Source organism: Nothoprocta perdicaria, unplaced genomic scaffold (assembly GCF_003342845.1).
Source record: "Nothoprocta perdicaria isolate Ctin4 unplaced genomic scaffold, notPer1 scaffold_186, whole genome shotgun sequence".
Classification (NCBI taxonomy): Eukaryota; Metazoa; Chordata; class Aves; order Tinamiformes; family Tinamidae; genus Nothoprocta; species Nothoprocta perdicaria.
The window spans coordinates 365,898-390,566 of NW_020455049.1; the positions used below are offsets into that span (position 1 = coordinate 365,898).

Below are 24,669 nucleotides of genomic sequence, written 5' to 3' on the forward strand. Positions count from 1 at the left end.
CACGTCCTAGAGCCCCCTGTGGGCTCTCCATGCAGGGCTCCACAGCGCACTCGCTAACAACTGCAAGGAACAACCACCGTGTTGGTCGAAATATGAAAAGGGGAGCTAGGAAAACAACACAGCCAGCCTTTCATGGCCAGCAGGGAGGGAAATGTCGAGTGCCAAAGAAGATACAGCACAAACGATAGGCAGAAAGGGCAGGGGTGGCTTGCGAGCAGTGAAAAGGGAAGGAAGCTGACGGGGAGCCGGCAACTAGCAGGGCTGAGGGCTAAAACCCGGGCAGGGAAGGGCTGGGCAGCCCTGGCACAGCCGCTGTGCGCAGGCAGCGTGCCGGGCGCCGGGTGCTCTCCAGCACCTCCGTGCCGGGCGGCCCCGTGCGCAGGAGAGGAGCTCAGGCCCACTGCAACGTGCCAGGTGGCAACGCGGAGCTGCTCCCAGGCTGCAGAAACGGCAGGTGATGGCCTCAGGGAAAAGGAATGAACGCAGAATCTCCCCTTCCCTTCAGAAAAAGCAAGAGAAGTGACTGGACGGAGCGTCTCGGCCACCTCCCTCCATGCTCTGCCATCCCGAGCGTAGCTCGGGTCCCGAAGGGGAGCACTTGAGGGCTTTCCAGCACCTTGCTGAACAGCCCCATTGGAAAACAAGCATGGAAACCAGCGCAAAGCCCACGATTAGCCTCCAGGGAGGCTCGCTGGGACTTGGGACACGCACAGAGAGGGATGGAGGCGATGAGGAAACAGCCGTCTGGAGCAAGTGGGCCCTTACTGTATTATTGCAGCTCCTCACGCCCCTAGTTTGAGTTAAGCTTTAAACCTGAGATCATTTATTTTATCAATCACATGTATTTTGATTTCAAAGATCGAAACGGACACCAAGAGCAGGACAAGAGGAGAGGAAAAAGCCGTGCGGATCCAGAAAAGAAGATGCTCTCGGGAGGACACAGGCCGCAGGTGGCAGCGCCCTGAGCTAGGAGCTTGCAAACCAGCGCTGGACACGCGGGGAGGAAGCACGGACAGACACGAGGAGAAGGGTGCTTTGCTGCCCAGGCCGGCCAGGGCCTTCAGCTCCGCAAAGCAGCTTCTCGGCAAGCGCGGGAGGCAGCAGCACAGGGAAAACGGTGCTCAGTCTTGTTGCCAACAGCCCTGGGCAAGGGGGAGCCTGCTCCAGGGTGGAAGAGAAGGCCCCTGCACCCCCAATCCCAGACCTCACCTGCCCTTTCCCAGCACGATGGCCCATCCTGGGGCCCGCGGTGCCGGCTGCGGCCCCGCGCACACGGACACCGAGAGGGGCAGGGTGAGGGTGGGCAGCCTTCCCGGCGCCTGGCGCCCTGCCCTCCTCCACGGAGCAAGGGCAGCCCTTCGGCCCGCGCCGGGGAGGGAAGGGGTCTGCGACTGGGACGGGGAGCAGCAAACGGGGACGAGAAGAGGTAAAAAGAAGCGGCAGCGGCTTCCAGATGAGAGATTTCTGGCTCAGTTTGTATCGTAAGAAGAGTTTTACGGTTTCTCTGCTCGTTGGTTTCTAGAAAAAGTGCACAGAAGCGTTTTCTGTCCCCTTTTTGCTGTGCCCGGAGGGAACGGGGAGGGGGAAAAATTTCTTTGTCGCCGACATAAGCTATAGAAGGAGCCACAGGCCTCAGATATTGCTTAGAAACTCGTATTTCAGATTTAAATACCATACACAGTAAAAATAGAGCTGAAAGTACCGCCCCACATTGTCTGCAAATCATTGCCAGAATGAACAGCTTCAATAAATTAGAAACAAAACAAAAAAAAAATCGAAATATTATTTACGTCTCAATAAAAATCGCAGTAAAACCATTTACCTTTTTCTTTGTGTGTGTGTTTTTTATATTATATATAATATATATTTATATATGTATAGGACTGCTCTAGTGCAGCATTTCTAGGATACTTAGCCAGAGAAACATGGGGGAGCATGCTTAGTGCGCCGGGTGCGAGGAAGGGCGAGGAGCCCACGGGGCTTCCCAGTGCAGGGGACCCTTGCTCGCCCCGTGGCAGCGGCGCTGGGCTCCTGCGGGAGCCCCCACGTGCCAAGCATGTCCAGGGGGAACGGGCAGCTCGCCCTCCTACCCCACGACTGCCTGGTGGCCACCAAGGCTGCAATTCCTGTCCGTTCCCGCTTGGATCTTATCCCATGGTTCCCCGGCAGTCAACAGGCAGGTGCCCGTTGCCTGGGGCCAAGCAGGGAAGGGGCTGCAGGGAAAGGGAAGGGTGGGAGCAGGGGGGACACTAAGCATTCACCATGATGTTTCCTGACTTTGGATTCATTCATCTTTGTTTTCTGTTTTGGCGTGCGTGCTACTGAAAATACACACACGGGTATAAATACGCCCACTCCCACCCCCCACCCCGCCTCTCCCCTGTTTAAATATCCCCCCTCCCGCTCTCCAAGTGCCCGGGATGAATGTCAGGACACCTCAATGATTTCCATGCTGCCCGAAAAGCTAGACTGTTTGCCTATTTTGCCCAGGTCTTCCCGGGACCTGCCCTCTGACATGGTCTCCTCGAACTCCATCTGGCAGCTCCTCCTCTTGAACTGCTTCTCGGCATTGGCGTCCTCGTGCCAGCTGTGGCGCCCGTCCCGCTGCTCGGCCCGCTGCTTGTCTCGCAGTCTGATCTCGCAGCTGCCCTGCATGGCGTTGCAGCTGAACGAGGAGTAGGGGGTGGCGCTGGCAAACAGGGCCCCGCTGCCTCCGCCGCCGCCGCTCACGGCCGAGTCTGTGCCAAAGTACCAGGCGCTCTCCGAGGATGGGGTGCTCGGAGACTCCAGGTGGACCCCCCACGGGCTGAGCCCCGCTCCGGCGCCGGTGCCGTTCGGCGTGCTCGCCGCTTGGACGGGCTGCTGCCCCACGCCGGGCAGGCTGAGCCACAGCGTCTGCTTGAGATTGTCCTCCACGCTGCTGCCTTTGTGCACAGCGCACACACTGCTGAAGTTGAGGCTGAGCCCGTGGGCAGGAGAGCCTGCCTGATGCCTGTGCTTCCGCCTTTGCCTCACCTTGGCCTCCAAGAGGAGGTCCGGCCCGCTCGGCCAGTCCGGACTGTCCGGCACCGGGGAGAACTGGCACACGCCGTTGGGTCCGGAAGGGCTGTCCAGCTTGCAGAGCTTCGGGGCTTCTCCTGTGTCAGCGGGGCCTGGGACGTCCTGCCTCAGGCCGGGGGAGTAGGCGGACTTGATGTCGAGGGAGAAGGAGCGTTTTAACCGGTTGGTGTCTTGGATGCGCTCCGAGGAGAGGTGCAAGCCATTGAGTCCTTGCTGTAGTGCTGTGGGCGACAGGATTTTAGGAGTTCCCACTTGCCTCTCGGAGTCGCTGTGGGAGGGCGCTGAGCTTGTGCTTTTCGGTATCTCATCGGCCTTTTCTGAGGTAGACGGTGTCGAGTGCCTACTGCTCTCAGGCACCTCAGCTGGGTCCTGCTGGGCGTCCCCCTCGCTCCGGTCGCCCTGGGCTTTCAAAGCCTTGAGGAGCTTCAGGCTCCTCTCATACTCCAGGAGCTGGCCCAGGAAGTTGAAGTTGGGCGAGATAGATGGGCGCCGATCTTTAACAAACCTGCAGAGAGACACAAACAGCCACAGTTGTCACTTGGTCTTTCACCAAGTCACGCCCTGCTCTCTTGGTCTTTTGGGGAGAGGAACTATTGTCCACTACTTTTTGCCAGCCCCTCGGTAACAAAGAGGTCTTGGGGAACCATGAGGAACTGGGATGCTCTGGAGGCAAAGCTAGGCTTTCCTAGACTCTGAATTTGACCTCCTTCCTCCAGTTTACTGCCCACAACCTTCCTCACTGCATGCACTCTTGAAAGGGCATCAGCGCCTGGTTACCACAGGCCTTGGCTAAGTTAAACCAGAGGTCCAAAGAGCTGCAGCTCTCTCTGTCTAGGTTCAGCCTGATTTCCCTTGCTGTGGAGAAGCATTATTAGCACAACTTGTCCCTGTCACCTGAGGGAAACTCACCTGTAGGCATCATCTGACGACATACCCATGGTCTTCATGATGTAGGCAATGGCGATGGTGGCTGACCGGGAGATCCCTGCCAGGCAGTGCACGATCACCTGGCAGCTGGACACCTTGGCCTTATCTGGAGCACGGCACAGGAAGCAAAGAGAAACATGTTGATGTTGTCAGACGTGGTGAGCCAAATAACTCTAGACTCCCTCTCCAACCCCCTGCCTCTATGTGTGAAAAGACTATGATTGTGTAAAACAAGTGTGAAGAGGCAAAATAAGTTGCCTTAGTTTTAAGGGCCTAGGTGGGCAGGGAATTGAGGGTAGGGGGGTGTCAATAACTAACATAAAATCTCACCAATGAACTCAATGGACTTGTCCAGCCAAGGAAGCAGCTTCTCACAGTAGTTGTCATTGACAGGAATGCGCATGAAGTGGCTATCACAGATGAAGTCTGGCTTGGGACAGGAGTTGCTGGCATTGAGGACATAGCTTATTCCATTCTGTGTCATCAGGTCCTGGTGAGAAAAAGAAGTGATCAGTGATGAGTTGAGTTTGGATGGCAGAGTGCTGAGGTCTGTCTTTCCGCAGGCTCTCTGCTGTCACCCAGGCAAATACTCCCTCCTCTAACTCCCCAATGCTGCTTTGGCCTAGCTGACCATAGTAGAGCAAAGACAGGCGGAGAAAGATGAGCCCATTTGGGTGACACAGGTTTAAAACTCAGCACGTTCTTCACTTTTGTCCCTCTTTGGACAGAAAAAAGACTCTTGAAAGGAGATCCCACAGGGAAAAAAACCCCAAACCTCTGGTATGAGAGGAACAATGGGAAAAAGTAAGAAAGAAAACCAGCAAAAGGTCCGGATGAAAGCTCAGAAAGCATGAGCTGAGAGACAGAGGGTGGACTTCACCAACAGTGGGGAGTTACCAGTAGGACCATGCTGACCATCTACTATTCACCAAACTCAGCCCATTTCTTTGCTCCCAAACCTCACAGAAACATATCAGAAGCACTCACAGATTTGTTAGATGTTCAAAATTCCCTGATGAACAGTGCTGGGTTAAGCCTGCAAAAGCCTCAGGTAAACTATTTCAAGCTCATTTTGGGTCCTAGCAACTGATAACTCAGAACATGTAGGATTTTTTTTTCTTTTTTGGAGGGCTAGGATATATGTAGGTTGCAAGAGAAATGATCTTGCACTGAGGGAGTCAGCAAATGGGCCATCCCTCAGGATAAGGGCTTGCTCCATGTCTTCCTTCCAAGGGATGGAATGAGTTTCGCCCATGTCAGGGCTGACTCCAGTTCATGGTTAATCTGTCCCTTTCCCTCCACTTGGATTATGTGTAGTCTGTATGAGCCAAGGGCACATTATGTACAAGACAAGGGGGAATGTCTGTGCCAATGGCTAGTTCTCAATGCCTGGCCTGGGAAACGCAGAAGGAAAAGGAAACACGGGGATAAGAGTCAACCCACGGAGCTGCCATATGGGATCTCTGCCTATGGAAGTACCAGACAGGAGAAACGTCACTGTGCTCCTCGCCTGGGCACGGCCCCTGCGCTCACCCCACCTCTGGTGCCTCCAAACAGAGCTGCCCACTGGCCACTGCACCGCAGAGATGGCAGCAAATGAGCCTCCAAGAGATGAGTAAGAACCTCCGAGGACGTGGGGAGGAAAGAAACCATCAACTTGACTGCCTGACGCTGACCCCTCTGGAGACCACGCTGGGATTTCAGCCCCCATTCCATGGGCCATTGGTCCCCGCTCGCACAAAGCTCGTCCCCAGCGGCTCTGCTGCAGCCCGGCCTCGGCACCTCGGAGCCGGCCCAGCTCCCAGGCTCACATTCTTGACATTTTTCTCTTTCATTTCCTTTTACTCCCTGTCTATAATTTCTCTTTCCCTCCTTTCTGCCTCCACCCTCACTGCTGGTCGGCTGCTTCTCCCCAGCCCTCTCCCCACTCGCTTTCCCCAGGCGAGGATGCCGGGCTGGCTCCCATTGGCATTTTAACTGCAATTCCTGTTCCTTTCTTCTCCCCTTTATTTTTCCTTTAAACAAAATTCCTTCCCTGGCCTGACATCATCACACAGCCGCTCCAGCACCTTTAAAGGACACAGCCCCTTTTGCTTTGTCTCTTGCCATAGCCAATCTTTGCCCATTTTCAGGCCTTCTGAAGAAGTGCTCTGCCTCTGGCCACAGCCACCTGCCCCTGTGCTTACACAGTGGGACACCCCAGCTTTCTCCCTGCCCCCTCCAGCTCTCAAGAGCATCACAGAGCTGCTGAATCTGGTGTTAACCAGGTCTGGGTGCTTGGGAGGAGCTTTCACGCCCTCAGGACCCCACAGAAGCTCAGCAATCACCCCGCTGGGACAGGGCACGTGCAGACACCCTCCAGCAGGGCCCTACCTTGTTTAAGACGTCTTTCTGGGAGCCCAGGTAGAGGTGGGGCAGGATGCGCGTGGGCCCCACGTTGGCCACGGGCAAGCAGGGCTGGGAGATGCTCATGGGCAGGATGGCGGCCGGCTTCCCTTCGCAGAGCCCTGGAAAGCAGGACGAGAAGGTGGCGAAGCCTCCTGCGGAAAAAGGAGAGGGATGTTGAGAGCGCTGCTGAGATTCAGCCCGTCCTTCCTCGCAGCACAGACAGAACGTGGCAGCCGAGGGCCAGGCTGTCGATGGAGCTGGTGGCACCGTTAAGAAGGCAATTTTGAGAAGCAAAAAGCCAACCCCCATAGCTAATGAACCCAGACGTGATGCAATGACCACGACAAATGCTCAGGACACAACAGAGAGCCAGCTCTTATTCTCCTGTCACTTTGGATATTAATGCATATGCGAGCCAGGTGCCACCTCGCACCCCCTCTTGCTGTTTGCGCCTCCATTTGGACAGCTCTGCTCCAAGTGACAGGCAGAAAAAGTTCTTTCGTCTGCCTCCTACTCCGAGGACAGACAAGTTCACAATTTATTGGCAAAAACTACCCGGGTGGGGGGTGTGAGGGTCTGCTCGAGCCTCGCAGCAGGCACCAGCCCCAGTGCTGCTGCTGAGAGCGTCGTGCCCTGCGCAGCCCCGCGGGGCCTGTGCTCACTGCCCACGCGGCACCGTCGGAGCGGCAGCCCCTCGCGCTCGCCCCGCACGAGGGTCCCCGCCACGCAAGCTGCCAGTGCCACCCAGCACAGATTCCCTGTCTTCCCGCAGCCAGACGCCCGCCTGGCTCACACGGCGGCGAGCGCAGTGCTAATTACAAAAGTGAGTCTGCAAAAACGGCGAGAGGGACGGAGTGCAGATTTTGCCAGAGGGGATGAAATTTAATTTCTTTTGAACAGATTTCCTAGCTTTTTTTTTTTTTTATGGCCAGACATTACTGAACGTGACAGCAAGCAGTGCCCAGTTCAGCGCGCCAAGCCGCTCTGCAGTCACATCCATCTCAGAGACCAACGCCAGCTGCGGCAGGTGGAAGGTGCCACCAGAGCCACCCGCGCTGCGCCCGGCCCTCCGAGGAGCGCGGCCAAGGTGCCCTGGGGAGCACCGGCCTCGCGAGAGCAGCGCCCCGCAGCAGGGCCGCGCAGCCCGGTGCGCTCGGCTCCGGGACGGCGCTTACACAAGCGCGCGCGTTATCGCATTTCGCACACTCGCCCTTAGCGGCTCAGGGAACCAAAGGGACCTGACTAAGAACAGTGGTGTGGCCCGACATGGGAGCCTGAGCCTCTGGCCTCCCTCCCTGCATGCTAGGGCATGACAGAGCCCAACAGAGCATCCGGGGAAGGCACCGGGAAACGCTTCACGGTGGCCTCTTGCCCCCCGCTACCCGCTCTGGGCTAGAGCCGGGCAAGGGTGGCACTGACTCACTCCTCCCTAGCACAGGGCATGTGGGTGACAGCGTGGGGCAGCAGAGAGGACCAGGCTGTGTCAGCCCAAGCAGCAGCCCTGGTGGGTGCACAGAGAACAGGAGTGACCAGGTGGAGCCTGACATCACCCAAAGGGCTGGGCACACTTTGTGCCTTGACTCTCAAAGAGACCTGGATGTCTCCACAAGCCCATTTTGAAAGCCCTGGTCTCTAACACGGTAGTTCCTGGCCCATCTCTGCAGCTGAATGACACCTTGTAACCAGCCTTTGGTCAAGGCACTTGCACTCGGCCTCTCCCCTCAAGAAGACAGGCAGGGAAACCTCAGAGGTCAGGGTCTCTGCCCTTCCTCTCCAGGCACCGGAGCCTCCACCTCCCCACAGCCCACATGTCATGATGTCCTGGCATCCAGCCCTCTGTCCAAAGAGGGCACCAGCCCCCTTCCAACCCCTATTTCCTCCACTCTTACGTTTTCCTGGCCGGCTGGCAGTTAGGGTAAGTCTCAGCTTCAAAGCCTGGCCGAGGCGGGCAGGGAAGAGTTAAGGCACCTTATCTGCTCCAGCACTTCCTCTTCGCTGGCTCTTTCTGACATGACATCACCTCTCAATTGGGACATTAAATCAGCGTGCAAGAAGGAGGCCCAGCACAGGTGCACGGCGGCTCTGGTTACGGCTGTTCCCCGCCCCGCACCGGCACCGCCACGGAGCGCAAACCAGCGGGCGAGCGCGGGGCGCCCACGCGCCGGCCTCCCGCCGGCCCTCTGCCGCAGCGGCCGCCCAGCTCCGGCCGTGCTCCGGCCGCCCCGGCTCCGCAGCCGCACGCAGGACCCATCCTGGCGCTCACCGTGAACGGCCCTGGAGAAGCCCCAGCGCCAGAGGGGACATCGCGGCAGGGCAGGCCGGGAGCTGCTGCCACTCTCCCGGCGACGTTATCACCGTCCCGCTCCTTGTCCAGCGGCGCATCCCGTGCTGGCTCCACTGAGTGGAGTGCAGGCAAGCAGCCGGGGAGCTCACGGGGGCACTGGGAGGGCTGCGGCATCGGCCTCACCTCAGGCGCCCAGCCCCACAGTGGCTCGGCCCCACGGCAGGCGCGGGATGGAGCAGGGCAGCCGCGGCGGTGCTCGGCGCGCCCCAGCCCGGCGCCCCTTCCTGCAGGGCCCGCCGGGCAGAGGCCGCTCCGGACCCCTCGTGTCGCCCGGCGAGCAGCCGTGTGTGCCTCTGGCTCTGGGGGACACGTGAGCGAGGGGCCCAGCACCACAGGGGAATAATCCCCAGGGGCCCTGCTCCAGCAGCCCTTCCATGCGCAGAAAGCCGAGCGGCCTCCCAGGCAGCGCCCAGGGCAGCACGTGTCCCTGGTTGGGACACGCTGGGCTGGGGAGCCAGTCCCCCACGCCGCATGGCCCACAGGCTGGCCGGGGCTCCGGCATTCCTGAGGGCTTCCAAAAACATTCCCTGCTAAATCCAGTGTTTTCCTGCCTTCTACAGTTACCCCTGTCAGGCAGAGGTGGGGCCCAGGAGGAGAGGGGGCTGTGCAAACACAGAGCCCCAGCCAGAAGCAGGATCATCTCTGCTGCTCCTGCTGGAGGTGAAGGAAGATCCAGAAAGCAGCATCTCTCTGGCAGCTCTGGGAAATTAAAACAAGACCCAATTTTGTGTGCAGGGGGCAGCTGGCAAGTCCCTCTGAGACACTGAAACCTGCGCATCACCCAGGCAAGGAGCTTCAACCCAGGCTGGGCATGAAGCAGTTCTGGGGAGGGGTGGGAGGGCTGGGATGCCCTTGGAGGGAAGGAGAAAACCGAGGCGGGGGGTTCTGCTACCGGGCAATGGCCAGTTCCCACTCCTAGCCCTGCTCCCAGGCCTTGCCCCCGCACGGCCAGAGCACCCCATGGAAAGCGGAGGGCTGCAGGGCGCCCAGGGCGGGGGAAGGGAAGGGGTCAGGAGCCGGGCGCTGGAGCTCTGCCGGAGCCGCCAGCCCAGAGCAGGGCCTCGCCGGGAGCCCCCGGCCCGCGCTGGCCGTGCCGGGCCCGCTGCCCGCGGCGCCGGCATCTCCCCTCCTGGGGACTCCGAGTGCCCAACAGCCCCTCTGCAAGCATCGACCTGCGTTAAACCACAACTCGCCGTAGGGAGGAAGGTGGAGATCCAGGAGCCCCGAGGACGGTCACCCCCAGCCAGGCGGACACTTGTGCAAGCGTCATCAGAGATGTCAGCTCAGCAGAAATGCGTTCCTCCTCTCCCCTGTACCCAGGTGGGCGATACAAAACCCACCACACCATCCCTGCAAGGGTGGCAGGAGCAGCAGTAGCAATGGGGAAGAGTCACGGGTGCAGCTGAGGACGCTGTCGCGGGGGCGCAGCGGCGACACAGCAGGGCTTTCCCTGGCAGGGAGGAGGGTGCAGTTCCCGTGCTCACCTAGGGACCACCGGGCCTGACAAGGATGCCCGGAGAAGCAAGGGAAGCGCTGCTGGGATCTACCCACCAGCAGAACAGCACGGGTGCCACAGGTAGCACCTTGCCCCTGGAGCTGCTATGGGTCCATCCCCGGCGCCAGGCAGAGTCCCAGCCCCACACGTGTCTCACCGCCAGGAGAGCCCGTGCCACCAACCCAGGCCAAGCCCGGCCTCCCGAAGCGCGGCCGCTCCAGCAGCCGCAGCAAACACACGCAACGCCCCGTCCCCCCAGAAGGAAACGAGGAAGAAGAGGTGACGCTTCACCCCGCAGGCCGGCGGTCTGTGGCAGCAAGGAGCGGGGCAGGAGGCAGAGCAGAGCGAGCTGCAGGCCCTCCTGGACCAGCTGCCCTCTCCTCACCCCCGCTCACAGCTGAGGAGCAGGCAGGGCACCCGGGGGGTTAGGGAGCCGCGGCGCAGCCCGCCCTCGTTGCTGCTGTAACGAGGTCAGGCAGCAGCTGGCGCAGTCCCTGCCACGGGCCGAGGCCCTGCGAGCGGGTTCACCCTGCCGGACCCCGGCGCTGCGAGGCCGGGTGCTGCCTAGGGGCCTGCGAGTGCGGCTGGCATCGCCCCATGCACTGCCTGCCCGGCCCTGCGAGGAGAAACCGCTCCTGCCCCAGCGGGACGGTCTTCGCAGCAGGCTAAGGGAAAGGAAGGGAGGCCGAGGGGCTGATCGCCTTGCGTGTCACTCCCTGAGCCTCCGGGAAAGCCCCTCTTTGCAAAATGCCTCGTGCCGGCGCCTCGTGCTGGGCAGGAGCCCGCTCGCACGGGCGGCGTGACGCAAGGCCGCTTACTGTCACCCTTACTCATCGCGCTGTGGGAAGCTCCAGGGCTTTGTCAGAGCTTCCTGCTGCCTAGGAAGCTGGTGAGTTTTTCCACTGCCATTTCCCCTCCGCTGTCGCCCCGTGCTTGGCTCTTTGGCTTTTCCAGTAGGCCACTGAGTGAGAGGGGCTGCCTGCCGCTGCCCTGCTGGACCCCCCGGCCACAATGAGCGGTGGGGACAGCTCTCGCTCGGGCTCTGGGCCCAGGCTGGCGCCCGCTCCCGCCAGCCTGGCCGGGGGGCAGAGCGGGGCCCCACGGTGCTGCCTGCTGCTCCGTGAGCGGCGATCGCCGTGGGGCGGGCGCCGCGATGCCCTCACACGCGCACAGCCCGGCCCGGCCGCATCTTCCTTCCGCCTCCCTGCGCGCCTGCGCTCGGCATCTCGCCCTCTCCTGGTGGCTGCTCTCCCAGCTGCAGCGGGATGCGCTGCCTCCCCGCCTGCTGTCAGCCCCGACTGCTGCTCAGCCTCATCCCGCTCCTCTGCTCCCAGGCACAAGCGAGGGACAAGCCCAGCACAGCCCGTGCCCGGCGCTCACGTCGCACCCCCTGCCAGCCTCCGTCCTGCTCGGCCCCTGCGTTCAGCTTCAGCCCTCCCCTAGCTTGGCACCCAATCTCACTGTGCCATCGCACGGTCCTTTTTTTCCAAGCAGTCAGTATGAGAAAGCAGATGAATCAGCCCTATTACTGATTCATGTAAATCCCCCATTTCCCCAACTGTCAACTCCTTCCATCCCAAACAGCCCCGGCCCATCTGTTGCTAAATCTCCTTGCCATTTCCCAACCTGTGCCACCCCTCACCGGCCTCCCGCATCGCTCCCAGCCTCCCGCATCCCACCACCTCCCATTGCCTGTCCCTCTCCCGCCTTCCCAAACGAGCAGAGTCTTGCCTTAAAAACAAAAGGTAGAAACCAACAAGCCCCAAAGGGCAGCCCTGCACCCCCACATGCACACACGGGCTCCCGGGGCTGCTGGGCTTGATTTTCCTCTGGTGATGGTGCCGCCTTTGGACCAGCCCTACTCGTTCTAAGTAAAGAAAAACGTGTCATTTCCAGGAGTGACTTATTTCTAATGACACCATCGCTGGGTTATGTGGTTCGTGCCACAAAACCTGTCAAGCACTTTTAGCCGGCTCCCATTTTAAGGGGCGGTGGAGGGGAAGTTTCTTGATTCAGCCGTTCGGCAATGTAGGTCACTCCGGGCTCGCGTGTTTTTAAGCCGCTCCAGTTGCTGTCTCCTTCCTCTGCCAGCCCTTTAGCCCAGCACTACCGAGGGGCCCCGGGGCAAAGCCCCTGCCCGGCAGAGCCTCCCGGGAGGATGGGATACAGCAGAGCCGTGAGGGGAGCGACCTGGCTCCAGCGGGCAGCAGCGTGGATGCTGCTTTATGGAACTGCTGCTCTCCCACTCCCCGCTCGCTCGTCTTTGCTGAGCCCCGGCTCGCACAGTCTCCTTGCCCGGGGCGCAGGGATGATGGCAGTGGCGCCCCGCGCAGCGGCAGTGCCGGCCGCGTGTGCTGCACGGCACAACTCAGCTCAGCTCAACACAGCTCAGCTCAGCTCAGCATAGCTCAGTTCAACACAGCTCAGCTCAGCACAGCACAGCACAGCACAACACACCACCCGTGTTCCTCCGTCCCGCGCTCTCAGCCGCTCTGGCTTCGCCCCCGGCCGCGCTCATCCCAATGGCAAAGGGGCTCAGCCCCGAGCTTCCTCGTCCCCCGGAGCCGGCAGCCTGGCTGGACACTGCGGTGCCAGTGGCCGCCCCTGCTCACTGCTGGTGGCGGCAGCTTCCCACCTGCCCGAGAGGCCGCCCCTGCTCGCGCCGCGCGAGCTCCGTTTCCTGCGGGTCCCTGCGCGCAGGACGAGCTGCCCCTGCGCCCGCTTCCGCAAACTGCCCCGGCTCGGGAATTCTTTGTGTGCCCGCTCCGCACTGCCCCGGCTCCGCGCTGGCCGGCTGCCCGCCCTCGGCACCGCAGCTGCCCCCCGAGCCGCCCGCACAGGCAGCTGCGGCGCCCGGCGGAGCCGCGCTCGGCTGCAACAGCCCCATGTCCCCGCGTCCCCTCTGGAAGGGAAGGAGTCGGCCGGCTGACAAACCTCGCATGTCCCTGCTCTCCTTCATCCTCCGCACCCTGATTTTCAGCTTCAGCTGCCCCTCGTGCATGTCTGTCCAGAACTGGTCCTCGGAGGGAGCGAGCATTACGTCCAGAGGCATCCAGGCTGCGTCTCGCTCAGGCACCTCCTGCCCTAGCGAAACAACAGCTGGCGGGCAAAAAAAACAGCAGACAAAAAGCCACCTCTCCAAAAAGAGCAGCGTGCCCTCCCAACAGCAAAGCAGGGAAAGCCTTCCCGCAGCTCCAGCCTTCAGGATGAGTCAGAAAGAAGAGGGGAGCGCAGGGGCTGAGGTTGCGGGGGGATGTGGGGAGCCCCGCAGCGGCGCGGCCGCCCGCCTGCCTCCGGTGGTGCCGCGCGCTGCGTGCGCCGCGGCGGAGCCAGGCGCGATGAGCTCAGCGGCCGGGCGCGAGCGCGAGCGCGAGCGCGGCCGGGCCGCCGCGGCGCGCTCATAGCTAACGGGTCAGGCATGCAACCGCATTCCTTACTCAGCACACAGACACGCAGCGCCGCGCGGCGCAGCGCGGCTCCGCTCGGCTCGGGGCTTCCCGCCCACCCCGGCGCTGCCCACGGAGCGGCAGCTGCTCCAGGAAACGGGCCCCGGCACCGGGCTGGACTGGGCTCGGCGCGGGGAGAGTTAATTTGGGGACAGCAGCTCGGAGGGGGAAGCACTGAGCTGTGCAGCTAATGCGGTTTGCAGGTGCCCGTCACCGCAGCGTCTATCACCAGCACTGCTCAGAAAACAGGGATTTATTCTAGCTTGGAACAATCCTTCCTTCTAGGTAGAGGGAAATGGGGGAGCTCTGCCTTGCTTTAAGGGCACCCCATTATTCGGGGGAGATGTGGGATTCTCTGGGATCAGACTTGCGTGCCATGGGGTGGCTGTCCCTCCCACCAGCCCTGCTGCCATGATTGCTGCTCCCAAGTGGGGAAACTGAGGCAGAAAAGGTTAAATACCCTCTCCGGGCTGACATGGATCCTCTCCATTGCAGGAGGCAGCAGCAGGGCAGACCTCCCAACCTGCCCAAGAGGCAGCCAAGTTCTCTCACCACAGGCTTGTCTTTACCCTCTGGTGCTCTAGGGGAGAGGCCCTGAGCCAGGCACCGCTGGGGACACTCAGCCTGCACAGCCAGAGGTGACGGGGACCCGGCGGGTGCCGATGAGAAGCCCTGGCCGTGGGGTCCCACGGCCACGCCAGCAGAGGCACCCACTGCCACCAGCTTCGCTGCTGCTAAAGCACAGCGAGGAGCTACGTTTTCTGACGCTCTTTGCTGACCCCACAAGGGCTCAATGCGCGAGCTGGGATCTCTGGGGCAGGTGGGGGCTGCTGTGGGGTCTCTGCTTGCACCCCCGGTGCCGCCCGGCCGGCCTGCTGGCCCCGGCGCCGCCACGAGGCCCCAGGGAGCGGCAGGGCCTGGGGGGTGGCGCCCGGTGCCGCTGAAGCGCACAGCCTCGCGGCTGCGAGCCCCGCGCCGAGCCCTACGCCAGTGACTTCAGTGTTTTTCCTCTGGATGACATCACACGGGATGAGGTCACCGGCAGCGCGGGCGGCTCTGCCGCCCTCCCGCCGCCGCGCGGAGCCAGCCTGCCCGAGCCCTGTTGTTGTAACCAATACGGCCTGATTATTATCAGATGTGGGGCAGAGGGGGGCCAGGATTCAAAGGGGCTCCAGCCGGGCGGGGGGAAGCGGAGCAGCGGCCCCCTTGGCCAGCCCCACGGGAAGCAGCTCCTGCAGCCGGGGTGCCCTGCGGCCCCGGGTGCCGCCGCCCGGTGCCGGCCCACGCAGGCTCCGCTCCTTGCCCAGGGAAGCAGCCGGTGAGCCCGGTGAGGCCCCTGGTGCCGTCCTCGCCCCGACGCAGTGCGCCGCCTCGCTGCGCGTCCCTCGCCCTGCTGCCGGTGACCGGCTCACCGATGCCCGCGGGAGCCACCGGCGCCAGCCCTGCCCCGCTGGCCGGCTGCCTGGGGACGCGTGCGCGCCCGGACGCTGCTCCGGGTGCTGGGGCCGGGTGGCATGGGCAGCCCAGAGCTGGGCACAGCACCTGGGTGCCGATGGCGGGTCCGTGTGTGCCCCGGAGCCGGGCACAGCACCTGGGTGCCGATGGCAGGTCCGTGTCCGGCCACGAGCTGGGCACAGCACCCTGGTGTGGCTGGTGGGTCCGTGCTTGGCCTGCCCTCCTGCCCACTCCGAGATGGGTGATGCGGGTCCCTTCACCAGTGTAAGGACGTCCCTCATGGAAATGCCTCCCACAGCCCCCTTTTCTCCACACACAACTCTCCTCTTCAGCTCCTGCCTGTGGCCCTCCCCATCCACCTCCTCAGCATGTGTCCCCATGCTCTGTCCATGCCCACTTGCAGCGCCCCAATCCCTGCCTCTCCTGCCTTTGTTCCCGCGTCCCTCCTGCATGGGCCTCAGCGAAGCAGGGAGAAGGGCTCCACGGCCCTGCGCTCCCCCAGCAGCAACGCCCCGGTGCCCCGGCCCTGCCGAGGCGGCACCGCCGGCCAGGGCTGGCCAGAGACACTCTGGGCTGCCCCATTGCTGAAGCTGCCGTGCCAGGGTCGGGGCAGGAGCCGCGGCAGGGGGAGCAGAGCGAGCCCCGGCACCGCCGCTGCGGCTGCGCCTGCGGCCCGGCACGGGGCCCGCCGGCCGCCAGCGCCCTGCTTCCGCACGCAGGGCACGGGCCCTGCCACCCTCCCAGTCTCGGGGCCCTCGCAGGCAGGAAGCCTCAGGAAGAGGGGGGCTGCAGGACGGGAGGCAGGTTTCTCCCAAGGAAGGAAATCATAACTGGGCACAGGTTCCTGTCCGGCAGGGCTTCTTACTGGGAAAGCTTCCTTCCTCCCTTTAGCTTTCCAGAAATGAAAAAATGAAATGACACAAGCATTTTGTAAGTCTTGGCAAGCAGAGGTCTCTTCTTCCATAACCCTCTTCTCTGGTCTTCCTCCTTCTCCTCTTTCTCCATCCCTTGCTGCATTTGGCCCTTTCGCTCTCCTTCCCGTGGTCCGATCGGCAAAATCGTGGCCAAGGGGGAAGGGAAGCGCCGCGGAGTAATTATAGAAGCAGGAAAACAAGTTGTCTGACGACAGCACTGCTAAACGGGGAGGTTTAGAGCATAGGTCTGGAATACGACCAGCGTGCACATACGTGACCCGGCTTAACCCCTGCCGGGGAGGCAGCGGCGGGTCCTGCGGGGGCCGGGAGGCTCGCGGGCATCGCCGAGGCCGAGCGGAGGCCGAGGGCGCCCGTCCCGCGGCTGCGTGGCCAGCAAGGGCGACCGCCGGCCCAGACGCACACGTGGCCAAGCGCCCCGGCCTCCACCTGCCGCCCTGGGCACCAGTGTCTGCAGCAATGGTAGGGCAGGGTGGGAGCCCCAGGGGAAAGCTCTCGGAAGGGATCTTCATGCAGAGCTGCTCACAGCGAGCCCCTCTTCTGCTCCTGCTCCCAGAAACGCTTTGTGTGAGAGGGAGCTGAAGGTCCAGGGGGATGAAGGTCAGCTGGCCTCATGTTGCTGTTTGAAGGGCACCTCTCAGGCCCCAAAGTCTACTCGGGCCCCGCCAAAGGAAGCACGAGAGGGGTCCCCCGCCTCAGCCGTCCAGCAGCGAGCGCCTTCGGGGCAGGGAGCTATGGGTCCCAGAGGATCCACAGCAACTGCCATGCCCGTGCAGGCCAGGGAGGACTCCAGGGGGCTGCTCCCGCCGGAGAGGCGCTCCCTCCCTGAAGTCCTCAGGTGAAGCCACTGGGCTATCCACGACAGGCTGTTGCGAAGGTTATTATGAAATAACCAGCTAAGCTGGAAGCTGCTCCCTCGCTCCCAACAGACAGTCGTTGACTGACGACTGAGGTGTGGGTGTTTGGGGTATTTTCTTTCTTAGCTTTTCGATGATTTTTTCTTCCATCAGGGCTGTAAGAATTGCCTCAGCCCTCATTTCCCATCCCGCTAAGCTATTAGCTGCAGTGACAGCCGTGACAAGCCTTGCAGATTAATTTGTATTTCTGCCTGCCTTTCAGATTCACCGGGCGTCTTCAGCTCCTGCTACTCTGACAAAGAGCAACCCCTTCTGCCCTGCTCCATCCTCACTGCTGCTTCTGCACCTGCCTGCCTTGGTGTTCTGCATTCATCTCCTCTTTCACTCGAGCCTGCCCCAATCCTCTCCCACACCAGCCCTCCCCTTGGCCACTGCTGTCCCCTGTCCTTCAGTTCGGCGTATTTTCGGTGGAGCAGGAGGCAAAGATGATATAATGCCAGTAAACGGCTCCTTGTGGACACAATAAGCCAAAGCTCTGTGAGATTTTCAGCCTAACAAGCACTGTCATATTCAGCCACCTTGAAGTTTCATCTCCTTCTTAGGACTGTCTATATACAGCAGGAAAAACAAATATTCATTTTTTAAAAATTGATTTTCTCCTTGGACCTAGCCCCAAAGGTCCTAGTCCAAAGTCCAATTAGTAATTCCAGCCTATATAGGACCCTGTCACCAGTCTGGACAGCTCAAACAACTTTTTCAAATGGAAACTCCCTGTTCTTTTTCACTACTTCATTTCATCCACTCTTAAGTCCCCCAGCTTTGGTAGGTTCCCCTAAAATTCCCAGTTCCCTGGGGAAAAATCTCTGCAATAACCGGGCTGGGCCTGTGAGTGAGATCAGCCTCATCCACGTCATGCCAGCCACGGCGTTACAACCTGGTGGCCGCCGCGTTGCCTTGATGATGCCAACGCAAACAAGCCCTTCCTTCCTGACACACCAGGTTGTTGGTGAGGAGCTCACCCTGCTGCTTCACAGCTCCCTTGGGAGGATGAGAGATCTCATCAAAAGGCAAACGGAGCTTCCAGGAAATTCCATTCACTGATTCGCCCAACTCCAGTGTTTTGCTGACACCCACCTGACAAAAAACAAGGCAGAAACAGGGCAAAAACACCTCGTCAACAAGGTCTATTTACCCCATTAGAAAGGCGGGTACCTCTTCCTCAAAACACCATCTCCAGAAGGAAAGGCTTGGAGGTCTAACCCAAACCCTGCCACCCGAGCTGCCAGGTGGGCAGGAGGTGCCAGGTGAAGGTCACCAGCACAGCAGGCTCTCGTGCACGGCAGCACTGCTGAGCACAGGAGTGCGGGGAGCAGGGGTGGGAGAGAGATGCACGGGTGGCACGTGAGCCGCCCGCGCCGCACACGCTGCAGCGTCGCTGGCCTCACGCGACGCGGGCCACCAGCCAAGCCCGTCACGGCCAGCCTGCTCGCTGAGGAGCTCCGAGGGAGGAGGATGGAGAGCGCAGGGCTGGGAGGGATTTCTCACTGATGATATTGTTACATTCTTTCCGAATCCTGGGAGTAAACAGGCGATCCAAATTTAGAAAGCACAGGACTGGAAAATTCAAACATTCCTTGAAGAATTGGTACAAACGGAGGAGGGGAGGGCGAAGGGGGACTGAGGATGATCTCACGCGCACACGAGAGCCAGATGAAAAGCTCATGACTTGAGCTCAGAACGCAAGCGAGGGGCCTGTTTCAGGTTGGCGTGCGAAATTGCAAAGATGAAGCTCCCCCTGTACACAAAAATGAAATGAAAAGAGCTCCTGTCATGCAAGGAGGGTCCCAACTCCAGTGCTCCTCCACAGACCCTCTGTGAAGGAGGGAGGCTGGGGGACAACCACTGCCCGAAGCCCTGGCGCTGGTCAGCAAGGGTTCGTACCAGCTTCCTCCTTGGCCTTTAAGTTGCCATTGACAGGAGCTTTGTCCAGCTTCACCAACCCGTGGGACAAGTGTGGATACAGCTGCAGGACAAACGGGGCCTCGGGTCTAAGACTGGATCTACCTAATCCCGAGAATCATGGAGCACATGGGTCCCTAATGAAGAGTAACACCAGCCACTTGCTAGGAGAAGCAAGAGCCCCTTTTTGCTGTGCTGACCCATCTGGAACAGCTTGAAGTGCTTGGGTTTGCTGTGCCCCGAGGCTCCTTCCCTTCTCCATGGGGCCTGAGCATCTTAAGCCCTCGGCTAGCACTTCCAGCCACTGAAATGGTGCATACCAAGCCAGGTCTGTGCTCTGCAGCTGAACAAAACCGAGGAGAGGAGCTGGTGAGGCTCAGCACCCAGCAGCTCAGCACCACGCGAGGCTCTGGGCAGGCTCCAGCACGAGAGCTGCACGCGGGCGCCGTCGGGGGCCCATGGAGCCAGACTGCTGCTGCTGCTTCACAAACAGATAATGGCTGTTAATAAAAACAACGCGGGAGTGTGCGAGGGGGAAGGGAAAAAAAATGAAAAAAAAAAAAAAAGCAAGGGCTTGTGCTGGAATAAACAAAGGTTAAAGAACAGTCAGGCTCCTGCAGGAATAGCAAAGCTTGGCTGCAAGGGAGGGAGGGGGCATTACGTAATGCAGGAAAAATGTTGGCTCCATTCAGTTTTCCACCACTTCATGTGATGTCAGGAAAACCATATAAATCAACATGCTTTCTGCTCCCACGGATGGAGGGCAGCAAGCAGGACTATTTATACTTACACAATTAAAAAAAAAAAAGAAAAGAAAAAGAAGAGTAGATGATGATTTCCAAGACCGGGAATAATTGACTCAGATTCCTCATTGCAAATGCGGCTGGAATCACTGCTTGCTGCGTGTTAACCCTTGACGGGCTCCTCCATCAGTCTTGCCACCCTCAGCTCTTCCATCTTTACCAATCAGCCTCTACCAGCTGTTTCCAGACTCATTTGAAGAATGATGTGGGCTGGAGATGAACAAAAATGGCCAGGCACTGAATTTGTGCAAGATGGGGACATCAAAGCATGGAAAAAGTGAAGTGAGTCACTCAAAGCAACCCAGCTGGGACTCCCAGGCCCTGTCCCATCTCCCCATATCTGCTCTAGCTACTAGGCTGTGCTGGGAAAGCAGAACATCTTTCTGGAAGAGGGGGATTTCTCCATGCACTGTCTGCTGCCACGGTTGCAATAGCCATCACATTTCACAAGCATCACCTCAGAGGAAATTCTGGTCATATGGCGAGGCTGAAGAAAAGCTGGGGACAACAGAGTGAGTCTGGAGGCTTGGGGACTTCTTTGGATTTTTTATTTTCACTGTATCTTTATCATGAGGGTTCGGGAGAGGGCTGTCATTGCAATGGGTTCAGCAGCGTGTTTCCCTTGTAACAACAGCGTGGCCTGGGGAGGAGAGGAGAGGGGCTGCAGATTTGCTCCTGGTAAAGCACAGATTCTCCCGGAGCAGCTGGATGCCTCCCGGATGCATGGCAAACGTGTCCCTGCATTCAGTATAAACGCTGACTTGAGCCACCCGTGGGACAGCTGTGGCCCTGGTGAGGGCAGATACCTGGTCTGGGGACTCTTGCATCCCAGCTCCTTGTCCCTTTTAGCAGTGGGATCCCCCAGCTGCTCTCTGTGGGACAGTGAGGGGTTACTTGGGCTTCAATGTACTTGACCCTTTGAATGCAGAAACGGAGTGAGGCCAAGCCAGTAAATGTGATTTTTTAGGACCAGGAGGTTTACTTGTGCTCTAAAAGCAAAGAATGAACCATGCGGTGGCTCAGCAGGATGAGCCCCTTCCTTTGCCTCTGGGCTGCTGGTATCTCGATCCATCTATATTAGGGACAGAGATGAGCTCTCTGCACGAAGCATGGCAGATAAGCAGCCTGCCCGCCCTTCACTGGGAGCAGCAGAGGCCACGAGAAGCGGGAAGGGAAGCCTGGCTCAGGCCAGCAGAGCTCCTGGCGCTTCGGCCTCGGCCGCGGACATCGCAGCCGCAGCTCGACGCGAGCGGCGACACCGCAGCCTCGGAGGGCAGCACTGGGAAATTCTTCCTTCGGGGCTGCGGGAAGCAGCTTGCGACTCCTCAGCTCGACGCCGGGGCTGCCTTCGTGCAGCGCCCCTGCCTCAGCTCAGCGGCGCGCGAGCGGCGGCAGGGAGCCCAAGGGCCCGCGGTGCCCGCGAGCCGCCGCGCGGCCAGGCCGCCCGAGCCGCCCGGCACTCCTCAGGGCAGGCGGCTCCCTCGGGCTCCGGCTCCTCGCTTTGGCCCCGGGGCAGCAGCCCCGCTGCTCGGCGCCCTGGCACCAGCTCTTGTGCCTCAGCGGAGGCTGCTCCCCAGCGCCCGGCCGGGCGGCACCCACCGCTACCGGCTCCCCAACGCGGGTGCGTGGGTGCCACGAGGGGCGCTTCGATCTCCGGAGCACGGGGCAGGAGGAGGGAAAATCCCACAGGATTTCTGCAGCAAAGCAGCAGCTGAGGGCACATGTGAGCTGAGCTCCTTGCTGCTGGCACCAGTCCCCGTTCCAGGACCCGGACAGCTCTTCGGAGGGCGGGCAGGGGCATGGGAAGCCAGTCGAGGACGAGGTAGAGGCGCCAGCCAAGGGCTTCTTGCGCTGCCCAATCTCCTCACACTAATGCAGCTCCTCACCCTGTCCTCGGCAGTCACCGAAAGGCTTTGGATCGGCACGGGCGAGCCCAGAGTTTGCCCAAAGTCCTCACATGGTGCTGGCCGCTTTTGCGGACCGGCAGCCGCCCGCGCCGCGCTCCTCTGCGCAGCCCCGTGGGCTCCTCTCCATCCACTCCGGCACGGAGCCGGAGCCAGGCCCACCAGGCACAGCCCCCTCAGACCTCCCAAGCACTGCAAATCTGGGTCTAAAATAAACTGCCTGCTGCCCACATTACAGGAAAGAGGAAACTGTGTGTGTTAGAAAGTGTGCCCAGCCTCCCTCTAAATGTTTTCAGCAGTATTTTTGACTCATGATTTCCATATAAAACTCAGCAGCCATGACCCAGTGTTCTACATTTCAGTTCCCTTTTTCCACACATTAGTGGCCTGTGTTTCCCATTAGCAGATCGGCAGGCTCCAGGGCGCGCGGCTCACGCCGCCGGCCGCGGCAAGGGGAGCGCAGGAGGCTTTGCCAAACCCTCAGCCAGGCAATTACCAGCCACTTCTGGGAACACGCTCCCTCCTGCTCCCGCTGCAGCAGCTCTTTAAGCAGGGAGGAAGGGAAGGGCTCAGAAACCTGTTAACAGGTTTTAATTAGGGCGTTTTAAACTTCACTTAGCACCTAGTAGAGACAGACACACGCGGGAGCTTGGGAGCCCTGGGTCTTGGCTAAACCCAACAGACAGGATGGCTGCAGGTGGGTGCGCGCGCGCCCGCAGGTGCGCGCGCGGGGCCGGGCGCCGATGCCCAGCACGGGGCCACAGACACATCCCCGTCCTGCAAGCGCCGACCGCGCCAAGGGAGGGAAGAGAGACGAGGAGGGAAGAGAGGGAGGGAAGAGGCTCAGAAGCAGCCTGGGAGAGCCGTGCATGGCCACATGAGCCCGGCTGCAGCTCCAGCCCTGGCCCTGCCGCTCACCATGCCCAGGCCCCGGCACCCCCAGCGCGGGGCTGCCGGGGACGTGGGCAGCTGGCCCGTGCCCAGCTCACCTGTGGGTTCTCCCTGCTCCCGCTGCTTCCCAGAGCAGAGCAGGCTCCGCTGGGATGCTGCCTCCCAGGCCTCTCCCCGACGGCTCCACCTGTGCCGAACCTGCGGGCAGGGCCATGGGGCCAGCCTGGCCCCGTGCCACGCGGGCAGCAGGACCCCCAGGCCGCTCTCATGCCGCTCTCTTCCCGAGGTGAAAGCTGCAGCGGGCTGGAACCGGGGCGCGGGGGGCACCGCGCCGAGCACGTCCCTGCTGCGGCGGCTCCCAGGCAGGCGCGGGTCGCTTGCTGCCCGCCTGGCTAAGGCACCGCAGCCTCCCCTCGCTTGACCCCGGGAAACCACAAGCCGGTGGGTGCCGGGCTCCCGCCGAGCAGGCCCTTTCCTGGCCTGTGCCAGGGACCCCGCGGGTCCTTTCCCGCTGTGAGCGAATCTCCTGTCCCTCGTTGTGCAGCGGGCACCGAGCGGTGCCCTTGTTTAGGCCACGCCGACCTCGGGGCTGCGTGGCCGCTGGCCACCGCTCTGCTGCGTCCTCCGCGAGGAGCAGCCTCCCTTCCGCGCACCCGCCAGGCCTGCAGCCCTGTGGCACCCGCAGCCAGGCCCAGGCAGCCACACGCACCAGGATTTTATGTAGGCCACACAGCCTCACTTCCCTGCTCTGCTGTTCCCATCACTCCTGCTCCTCTGTCCTCGGCACCTCTGGCCAAGAGCAAGTTTCCAGGTGCCAGGTGCTGTGCAAAGGCCTGGCGAGAGGCTGCTCTTGCCCTCAGCACCCAGCGAGCTCGGCCAGCAAGCACAGGAGGAGAAGTGCTGGTGGACACGCAACTTGCTTCTGTTGGATGTCTTCAAAACCACCCACAGACTTTGTTACACTGAGCAAACTGCCACAGGGTTTGTGGGGACGGTAACTAGCTTCCTCTAAGACACGGAGGCTGGCATCGATTCATTCATCGATTGCCTGCCTTGGATTTTGCTCGTGCTGTCAGTGGCTCTGCAGCAGCGCTGTTTGCTCCTCCTGTGTGCTGCCTTCCCAGGGAACGCCAGCCCCAGAGGAGCCCAGAGGCTACCCCGCGATCACCCCCGTTCCCCTCGCCAGCGAGCCCTCATACAGGAGAGATGGAGGCGAGCAGAGCACCTCAGGGTAGACATGCACCCCTGGGAGCCTCACAGTGCTGCCCTTCCAAGCAACATCACCCGCCACGATCTCTTGCCCTCAAGAAGAAGGTTCTTCCCACCCCAGCCAGCGGGCAGAAGGTTCTGCTCTCCCTGCTCCTACCTGTGAGGATGGAGACGCTGTGGAAGCAGCTGTCCAGCTTGCCCAGGAGGATGGAGAGGAAGCTGTCGGCAGCCAAGCCGTTCACATCCCGTGTGCTCTGGTCGTAGACCACCACGTCCTGGTGCTCTTCTGCCTCCACCTGCAGAGGGAATGGCCACAACAGGGTTCAGAGAAAGGGCAGAGGATGGAGGACTCGTGCAGGGCACACTTTTGTCCACTGATTTAGGCTGGATGAAATTCCTGAAGGTTGAATGCCAGGTGTCCAGGGAGCTGGGATGGGATGGACATGGAGGGAGGGTGCTCGCTGCCCTCCCTGGCATGGGCCCTGGAGCAGGGCAGCGTGCACCCCCCCCTGCACCCGCCCCTCGCCAGGCTGCCCGCTGTGCAGCTTCCCACGAGCGAGCTCTGCTCGTGGCCCCGACGGCTGCACCAACAGCGAGGCGGTCGCTCTGCTGCACGGACACAAACCAGCTTTGCTGCACAAATGCCAGGCGAGCAGCCATGCTCACTGCGAGGGCTTTGGAGCATCCTGCCCAAACACTGCTCCTTTCCAGCGCCAACCTCAGCTCTCCATTACTCCACTGCGTCCCGGAACTCCCTGTGACTCCCGCACGTGGCCGATCCTGTGGCTCGCTGGCCGTCCCTGCCCGCACGCACCCACAGACAGCCCCGGAGCCCTCCCACATGCCGCGCTCCTTCTCTATCCCCCCACTGAACCTGTGTGCTGAAACGCTCCTTTCCAACCTGGCTGGCTGCTGTGGGAGGCATCTGGGCCTGATTTCCGTCGGCAGGGATGCTCGCAGCGCCGGCTTGTCCCAGCTCGGCCACCGCTGGGAAGGGTT

At 61.0% G+C, this 24,669-nt stretch overlaps 1 protein-coding gene across 1 annotated transcript in view; it reads right to left on the reverse strand.

Moving 5' to 3' along the window:
- Positions 1-2,406: 2,406 nt before the first annotated feature.
- Positions 2,407-24,669, reverse strand: part of DUSP8 (dual specificity phosphatase 8) — a 29,249-nt gene continuing 6,986 nt past the window's right edge. The window contains exons 2-6 of the mRNA XM_026036790.1: positions 23,828-23,966; positions 6,361-6,527; positions 4,318-4,477; positions 3,970-4,093; positions 2,407-3,565 (exon numbers count right to left, since the gene is read on the reverse strand). Of these exons, the coding sequence (XP_025892575.1) occupies positions 2,428-3,565; positions 3,970-4,093; positions 4,318-4,477; positions 6,361-6,527; positions 23,828-23,966 (1,728 nt within the window). The 3' untranslated portion in view covers positions 2,407-2,427. The remainder of the gene's footprint in view (positions 3,566-3,969; positions 4,094-4,317; positions 4,478-6,360; positions 6,528-23,827; positions 23,967-24,669) is intronic.